Genomic DNA, 9627 nt, shown 5'->3' with positions numbered 1-9627 from the left:
AGGGAGAGGACTTACACTGTCTTGGTGGGAAGGTCTTCGTTATAGTTGGAGCGAATTATCTAGGATTTGGACTGTCGATGTGGTCTTAAGATGCCTTCGAGGGAAGCAAGGCTTTTACTACCTTTAGGGGCAGTAGGTGCCTAATCGAGGAGGTGTTATGATGCCTTCGAGGGAGAGAGAACTTACATCGCCTCAGTGGCATGATGTTTAAGATCTTCACAGAATATTATCGCGAATTTGGACTACTGGTGAGGTCTTAAGATGCCTCAGAGACAGATATGGCTTATATCCCCTCGAGTGGCTGCTGGTGCCAAACTGACGAGGTTTTAAGATGCCTCTGAGGGATAGGACTCATATCGTCTTAGTGACAAGGTCCTTGGGACTGTTGAGGTGATTTACCGAAGATATGGACTATCGAAAGGTCTTCAAACAATTCTAAGGCTGTGAGGGCTTATTTTGCCTCGAGGGTAATATGTGCCTAACCGACGAGCACTTAAGATGCCTATGCAGGAAAGGACTTACACCACCTCTAGGGCACCTTCAGAGAGAATTACTTAGGATTCGGACTGCAAAAGAGGTCTTAAGATGCTTCTGAGGGAAAGAGGGCAGAAGATGCCAAACTAACGAATTCTTAACATGCATTAGAAGGAGAGGACTTACATCTCCTTGGAGGCAAGGTCATGAAGACAGTTGGGGCAACTTATTGAAGATCCAGATTGTCGATGAGGTCTTAGGTTGCTTCTGAGGTAAGGAGGGCTTATACTACCTTGAGAGGCACTCGAAGCCTAATCGATGAGCTCTTAAGATGCCTCTGTGAGAGACGACTTTTCATCGCCTCGGTAGCAAGTTTTTAGGCATCGTTAGATCGAATCATCGAGTATCCGGTTTGCCGATGAGGTCATCGAGTATAAGCCTTGACGAAGGCAAGGCTTATACTACCTTGAGGGCTAGGTGCCTAACCGTCAAAGTGTTAAGATGTTTCCAAGGCAGAGGATTTTCGCTGCCTCAGCAGCAATGAATAGGACTACCGATGAGATCTTAAGATGCCTTCGACGGAGTGGTTTTACACAGCCTTGACGACAAGGTTCTCGGGATTGTCAAAGCGAGGGAGAGGACTTACACTGTCTCAGTGGGAAGGTCTTTGTGATTGTCGGAGCGAATTATCATGGATTTGGACTGTCAATGAGGTCTTAAGATGCCTTCGAGGTAGGCAGGGCTTACACCGCCTATAGTGGTAGTCGGTGTCTAACCGAGGAGGTGTTATAATGCCTTTGAGGGAGAGAACTTACATCGCCTCGGTGGCATGATGTTCAAGACCTTCACACCAAATTATTGCGAATTTGAACTGCTGATGAGGTCTTAAGATGCCTCAAAGGAAGAGAGGGCTTATATCCCCTCTAGGGGCAGCTGGTGCCTAACTGATGAGGTCTTAAGATGCCTCTAAGGGATGGGACTTACATCATCTCAGTCACAAGGTCCTCGAGACCGTCGAGGTGAATTACCGAATATTCGAACTATCGATAAGGTCTTCAAACAGCTCTGAGGCAGTGAGGACTTGTTATATGTGCCCAACTGACGAGCACTTAAGATGCCTCTGCAGGAAAGGACTTACACCGTCTCTATTGCACCTTCAGAGCGAATTACTGGGGATTCAAACTGCAAAAGAGGTCTTATGATGCTTCTGAGGGAGGGAAGGCATAAGGTTCTAACTAACGAATTCTTAAGATGCCTCAGAAGGAGAGGTCTTATGTTGCCTTGGAGGCAAGGTCATGAGCGCAGTTGGAGCAACTTATCGAAGATCCGGGTTGTCGATGAGGTCTCAGCTTGCCTTTGAGGTAGGGAGGGCTTATACTGCGTCGAGAGGCACTCGAAGGCTAATTGATGTGCTCTTAAGATGCCTCCGTGAGAGACAACTTTTTATTGCCTTAGTGGCAAGTTTTTTGGCATCGTTAGAGCGAATCACTGAGGATCTGGTTTGCCGATGAGGTCACTATATGCTTCTGACGAAGGCAAGACTTCTACTGCCTTTAGGGGTTGTAGGTGCCTAACCGACAAGGTGTTAAGATACTTCCAAGGGGGAGGATTTTCACTGCCTCAGCGGCAATGATTATGACTGCTGTTGAGGTTTTAAGATTCCTCCGAGGGAGGTGTAGCTAATAATGCCTTGAGGGAAATAGGTGCCTATTTGACATGGTCTTACAATGCCTTTGTGCTTGAGGATCTGAACTATCAATGAGTTATGAAGGATTTAGACAACTGATAAGGTCTTAAGATGCCTTCAAGGGAAGGTGTGCATATACCGCTTATAGGGGCAGTAGTTGCCTAACTTGCGATATGTTACCTTTTCTTTGAGGGAGAGGACTTACATCGCCTCGACAGCTAGATTCCTTCGCAAGAGATGACTTACTCCCCCCGGCAATAAGGTCTTGGGCATCGTCAAAGTGAACCACTGATGATTTGGTCTCCTAATGAGCTCACAAGATGCCTCCAAGGAAGGGAGGGCTTATACCGCCTCGAGAAGTAGTAGGGGCCTAACCGATGAGGTTTTAGGATGCCTTTGAAGGAGAGTACTTACACTGACTTGGCGCAATGTCTTTGGGGTCTTATGGAAGGCTTATACCATCTTGAGGGGTAGTGGGTGCCTAACTGAATAGGTCTTACGATGCCTTCAAGGGATGAGCAAATACCGTATTGGCTGGCTCGATCAGGGCTCGAGACATGAGGACTTCAATCGCCTTGGAGGCGATGTCTTCGGGACTTCTGAGCTAATTTTAGAGTGAAACAGATAGACGATGGGGGTCTTAAGGTGCCTTTGAGGGTGGGAGGGCATATACTGCTTAGAGGGGCAGTAGGTGCCTATTCGATGAGGTGTTAAGATGCCTTCAAGAGAAAGGACTTACACTGCCTTAGTGGCAAGGTCTTCGGGACCTTTGCACCGAATTACAGAGAATCCCGACTACTGATGGCGTCTTAAGATGTCTTTGAGGGATGGAGGGCTTATATTGCCTCGAGGGGCAGTGGGTTAACTGACGAGTTCTTAAGATGCCTCCGCGAGAGAGGACTTACACTGCCTCAGTGGCAAGGTCTTTGGGAATGTTGGGGTGAATTACTGATGATCCAAACTGCCGAAGAGGTCTAAATTTAGATGCCTTTAAGGGTGGGAGGGCTTATTCCATGTAGATGGGGTATGGTTGCATGTCCGAAGAAGGTTACATTTTACTTATATAGGAATCCAATATGTTATGCTAACCTTCATTGTACGAAGGTTAAAGTGTAGGTATGATGGCATCGTCAGTATGTTATGGTGCTTTGTGTACCGGTATGTTATGGTACATTGTGCACTAGTACATTACATATCACTTGTAAAAAGGGCTTTTGTTATGGTAAGATAACCTCCACCGTATCATATCATATCATATCATATGTTCATATGTATATATAAAAGCCGAATTCTGCATTAGAGAGAGCTTAAAATTTTGACACGTGGAATAAACCCATGTTTTGTAAGAAGTGAGCCGGTTACTAAACCGGTTAGACCGTGATTTTGGTTTTTAACGCAACTGTCCTGTTTTTCTTTTAGCTGGCCATGAGTTTAGGTTCTTGTAACGTGCGTTTAATCCCTGTCCAAAGCAAACGTCCGTTTGGTTTTTTAAGGGAGACTAAACGCGCTCTCACTTTCAATAGGTTTTCTTCCTCCACCAAAGCAAAACCACCATTTAGACTTTCAGTGAGTTTTCATAGAAATCGTTGATTTTGTTAGATTCTTTTCGTTTTGATTGTAATTTAAACTTTCCAAAATGATTTCTCTGCTTATGATTTTGTTCAATTCTTTTTATTTTTGCTAAGAAATGTTTAAACTTTCCGATAATTGCAGCTTCTTGAAGGTGCTTCTCTGTCCTTCTCTCTTATCTAATTCTCTCTTTGTGATTTTGTTCGATTCTATGCAGAAATCCTTATGAGCCCTCTCTCTGACAAGGAATATATGGAGTTTATTCGGTCTGTGGTTTCTGTTTAATCAAGAAGGTTATGTTATACGCAGTTGCTGCAATCCACAAGACCCAGTCCAACGTCGCCTTCATCAACAAAGGTTTCAACTTTCGCTCTTCCTTTATATTATAATCTTAACTATTATTATCCATGTTCTACTTAATACATGTTTCCTAGTTGTCAATTGAATGTGTCAAAACGTTTTTTATTCTTTTATTTGGTTCGTCTGATCTAAATTTTTTTGGTGGGTTTTCTTTTATTTTTTATTGTATTTGGTTTTAGGAATTGTACTGTAGTTTTGTTTAATGGGTTTTCTGTTTTTGTTGAGTCTATTTATAGGCATGTTTGTAAATAGGAATTATTGTATGCAGAATCAATTGATCTGTTACACTTTCAAGAAACTAAAGCGTCATAACACGTTAGTCAACAACTTTTTTTTTTTTCTTGGCAGCCAAACAAGGGCTTATGTTTTGCTTTATCTCATGGTGTTTTAATTCCTTTTCTGATAAGCGAATGCTAGAAACGAGAAAAGAGGTGTATGTTAGCAGATTCTTTGGCATTTGGGGGCTTTTTTTTTTTTCTTTGGTTTGTATCGGTGATCCAATGGTTTCTTTTTTTTAAAAAAAAAAATTAATTCAATGTTTGATTGCTCAGAATATTTGATTTTTAGGAAGCAAAAGTGTCATGACACGTCAATCTACAACATTTTCTTTTCTTGGCAGCCAATCAAGGGTTTGTGTTTTGCTCAATCCCTACATTTGATAATGAAAAGTTTCTTTTTTCTTTTTGTAAGTAATAATCAGTCTTATTAAAAGTATAAAGACGCCCCAAAGTACACTGAGAGTATATAAAATGATCACCTAACTAGAAAGGAAAAAGCGATTTGATAATGCAAAGTTTCTATCTATATTTTGAATACTATACATGGAAAAAAAAATTATGTTATTAAATATTCTGAAATTCCAATAACAAAATTGGTTGAACAACTTGAAATTGAAAACATTTGATTGTTTCTCTTTGGTTTGGCCTTATATATTTAAAAAGTAATTCAACATTCAGATTAAGTTTTTTTTTTTTTTTTGGTAAGTTAGATTATGATTTTTTGGAATGTGAAATCATTGGTGAGAATATTTTGAACTTTTATTTTGCAATCAAATTATTAAAAAAAGCCCACGAGAGCGTGGGTTATAAGCTAATGAGGGTTAATATATGAGTATGATGGTATCATAGAATGAGAATATGATGTAATGAGATGTGGTTATGGTTGAATAGAGTATGCAAAGACATTATGATTTGTATTTAAATGTTTTTTTGCCTCAAAAAGAAATTATCATGAGTCATTTTTACAAAATTGCCACTTGGCATTCATAATCAAACATTGTTAAAATATTTGTGAAAACCTTCTAAAGGGCATGGAATAATGAAATGTCATTTTGAGTATTTTTTAGGGCTTATCTCATAGTTTACTTCTAGGTGATGTTTACTTATTAAGTTGTGTACGTAGATGCTACCCTTTGCACTATAAATGTTTCACAATTTAGCAGGTAATAGATCGAGTTGGAGCTTAAAGTTTTTCAACAAGCTTGAGATTTGAAGTGAGAATTGTATGCTGTTTTATTGTATTTTAGTATTTATGAAATTTCAGTGTTGTATTTTGAGATAGTTGTTACCTTTTATGAATTTTGGGTTGTAATTTATTTAAGAGATGTTTTCGGGTATTAATTATAGCTTAGATAATATTTTTCCGCATTTCGCTATTTATTTCACTTTAATAGGTATTATAGGGTGGTTTTTTGAGTTAATTACGAGATAATTAATTTTAGAAGCACTGCCAATAACTTTGAAGGTTAATTATCCTTGTTAATTAAATATATGGACGTTACATGGTGTCCCCTTGACATCAACACAGTTAGCCTAGTGTGTCACCCATGGTGTCAATACAGTCAAATTAGTTTTAAAAGTTTTAAGAAGGAAAAGAAGGTTTTAAATCGGTTTTAAGGGTAAGTTCAAGTATTGTCTGAGCATGATTTATCTGTGGTATTGATCCAAAAGTTTTGAATATATGTTTGTGATATGAAACTTTATTGACATGATGTGATTTACATGTTTTTAAAGGCAAGGAGTTTGAAATAAAATGGTTTATGAAAAACTCTTTAAAAAATGTTGTTAAATTGGGTACCTGGTAGTTAAGTGAGGTTATACACTTAACAATCCAAAGTTAGGACGGGAAAATAAAAACCCCAATCAACCTAGTGGTTATGTGGGCTTATACGCTTAGCATATTGAAGTTGGTAGAAAGATAAAACACCACCAACCGTGCGGTTAAGTAGCAGTATACACTTAGTACACTCTAGCAGTTAAGTGGAAGTATACACTTAGCTTATGCAAGAATGTGAAAATGTCATGAATAAACATGTTAGTATATGTATTTATGTGATGTATGCGAGAGCTAGATATGATATTTACTGATTGGCGTTTAAAATGATGCTTTTACATTAACATGATATAAATTGTTTTACTGCTTCATATCATGGGATGTGGAGTTATATACCTAGTAAAATAAATGCAAAGAAAAATAAGTTTAATTTTATAATTATGTACATGTCTCTCTCTATTTCATGTGCCTTGCAGAAGCGTTACGTGAAAAATAATATATTTTCCACTATATGGCTTATTTTTAAAGTCGGAGCATTACATGGCACTTAAGAGTTGAAATTGATTAGCCCTCCAGAAGGTCATTTATAAAGTTGTTCGCAATAGGTCATGGTGACTCACATAAAAGAGGAGATTGGGAAACCTAGCTCGCTATCTTGTTCGATAGGGGTCCAAACGAGCCATATTACTAATGGTTTTGATGATCAAGTTTTTCTGAAGCTACTAAAAGCATTCATATTGAGCTCTTCAAATAAAAGTTAAATTTGAAGAGAAGAACCCATTTTTTTAAAATTTGAAGAATCACTTTTAAAATGAACTAAATATCAAACTCATCATATCTTCCTCTACTTTAGTTAAATATTATTATTTTCTTTTTTTTTAATTCTTTTTTTTTTTTTTTTTGTTCTCGGTAGATAAAAGAGAAGAAAAATGAATATATAAGATTAAAAATGCGTTCCGATGTGACCAGGTTATATGTTACAAAATCCTAGCTTGGTTCGGACAAGCCTACCTATCCATTCGGGTGCCGTCATTGGAGTTACGCAATTCAAATATTTAATAGGACTAAAGCATTGTATAATTGGCTTGGGGTATTTAAGGATCATTATACACGACTTTCAAGGCTACTAAAGCTGTTTGTGTGAGCTAAGAGAGAACACAATGTTCTAAGCCTCTTCTTCCAAAGCTCTCCTAGAGTATTGTTTAAACCACATGCCAAAACTATTAACCTTTAGCACCGGAGGTCCGAAGCGTAAGAGGAGGTTATATAGAAGATTGGTTAGAGTTTTGGAGCTACTGCGAGGGACAAATGGCTTGTTTCTTTCATATAAGTAAGGTGTTATTTGCAAAGGTTTCGTAAATTGTATTTCTTGTAAACTTAATTTTTTTTAGTGTATTGGTTTCTTGAGTTTGGCTATCCTCATGTATTTTATCTTTAAAGAATTCTTCAAAGAGTTTCACTTTGACACCAAAATCTCGTTCCTTGGTTTGTGATTTATTTGATTTTGATAATTATATATGTGATTGCCTAATTGGTTGTGTTTAATTTTCAAATTTGGTATGCAATTGGTTGAGGAACCATTGGTTTATTTGTCCAAAAGTACACTTTGAACTTGAACTCTTTGGATAAAGAAAGATGGTCAATCCAAATGATGTAATATTCCACAATGAGGTAACTCAATCGGTTGGGATTACGCTTAAATAAAGCGGAGGTCACTAGTTCGAATCACCCTTCCCCCTCTTGTGCGGACATGTCAAAAAAAAAAAAAAAATTCCATAATGAGGTTGACATAAGTAAACTTGGTATAGTATATTACATACGTACAGTTTTCAGAGAATGGGGAGAAGGAAAATGATATAATTTTTTTTTTTTTTGCCAGACATTGTTATATATTTGAATATACACGTGTGTAAAGAATAATTAGCTACTCCCACATTGAAAAGATATTACTAGTGTAAATGTTTAATATAACATAATTGGAGTTAATCTCATTAGCTTAAATTTTTGGGTTAACCGGTGTTTTAATATATTATATTATGGTATCACTGCAAAAACTCTCTAGGATTAAATCTCCCAAATAGTGGTACATATATGATAGTTCGACAAGACAAGTGTTGAGTACATCGTTTATACACAAGTATGAGTGGTTAATATAAAATAATGGGACAGAATTTTCTTCCAAACTTAATTGAAAAAATTTCTTTTAATTTAGTCTATAAAAGTGACATGTGTCCATTTTTTTAATAACATGTGGGGTGCACATGAGTTGTAATAAAACTTATTTCAACTTTGTTTTTACTATTAAAAAAACATGTGATTTTTACATGTTCAAAGGACATATGCCACTTTTATAGACTAAGTTGAAGGAAATTTTTTCAATCCGGTTTAGAGGAAAACTCTGTCCAAATAATTGGGTCCACACTCATTTGCTTACTTTTAGGTTGAGTAGTATCTTAATATATTATATTACAGACTCACTATAGTACTCTCCAATGAGTAAATCTCCACAATAGAAAGATAAATTACCCACATGAAGTGAGTGAATTATAAGGGATTAAGTTACTTACTCGGTAAAACTAAACTCTATAAGAGATTTAAGTTAGTTCATTGTAAATTGATTAGTCTTTTTGATGTAATAGTGAAAATGTAACTAGCGTTTTTTCTAGATTATTACTTTATTCGGTCTACATCAATAAGAGCTTCTTTAAGGTAAATAAGAACTATGGCTAAAAAGGAAAAAAATTATAGAAAAAGAGCAAGGTGCCTAACACAAGAAGGGCAACGTACCAATGGAATGGGAAGGATCAGGTAAGGAGTTTAGGGGAGGTAGAATTTACATTTTGGAGAAGCTATAAATAGCCCAATTTCATACGTTGAAAGAGACATCTTTGTAGAAAATCAGTCCTATCTTAAAAGAATTAAGATGAAGAAGAAAGAAAGCATTCTGATTGCTATTTTAAATATAAATCAAATACTCTAGATTTTATATTCTTATCGAGCAACTTCATGCGGAAAACTATGAAAGATAGAACCCTAAACAAAGTGGAGCCAACATTAGAAAACCATCCTATATAAATTGGAATTAAAGGATTGTTACATCAATGTATTGTTCGAGATATGCTCGGTAAATTACAACATCAAGGAATCCATATCAAGAGAGCTAATAAACACATCATCAAGACAATCTTTTGTAGAGGAATTTAGAAGATTCATACTTGCATCAATCCCTTCACGTTCATCCACTTCATCTCCCTTCATATATAGCTTCAACTTTTGCCTACAAAGCCTCAATTGATCTTCCAACAAACTCCTATTGGACTCGTGTTTCATGACAATCCATTGCAGAGATCCTATCACTTCTTGGTCATATTGCTGCTTCTGCTCGGCCATCCTGCGGTATTGATTGGCTTGCATATCTGTTGAGCTTTTCTCACTTTGAAGGCGCAAAATCATGGCCATTGCCTCCTCAGCTGCCGATGCAGCTG

The 9627-nt window shown here is 37.1% G+C and overlaps 1 protein-coding gene and 1 long non-coding RNA gene across 3 annotated transcripts in view; one reads left to right on the top strand and one right to left on the bottom strand.

The window, feature by feature from the left end:
- The first annotated feature begins 3602 nt into the window (after positions 1-3602).
- On the top strand, positions 3603-5726 carry LOC132179852 (uncharacterized). Of its 2 annotated transcripts, none has more exons than XR_009439976.1 (3): positions 3603-3727; positions 3948-4087; positions 5532-5726. It is a non-coding gene; the product is annotated as an uncharacterized LOC132179852 (long non-coding RNA). The 2 variants fall into 2 exon arrangements; XR_009439977.1 differs by having other exon boundaries at positions 5529-5726.
- Positions 5727-9271: 3545 nt separating this feature from the next.
- LOC132177970 (protein FLOURY 1-like) overlaps positions 9272-9627 on the bottom strand; it is a 519-nt gene continuing 163 nt past the window's right edge. The window contains exon 2 of the mRNA XM_059590438.1: positions 9272-9624. Within this exon, the coding sequence (XP_059446421.1) occupies positions 9272-9624 (353 nt within the window). The remainder of the gene's footprint in view (positions 9625-9627) is intronic.

Source organism: Corylus avellana, chromosome ca4 (assembly GCF_901000735.1).
Source record: "Corylus avellana chromosome ca4, CavTom2PMs-1.0".
Taxonomy (NCBI): Eukaryota; Viridiplantae; Streptophyta; class Magnoliopsida; order Fagales; family Betulaceae; genus Corylus; species Corylus avellana.
This window is presented reverse-complemented; position numbering and strand designations above follow the sequence as displayed.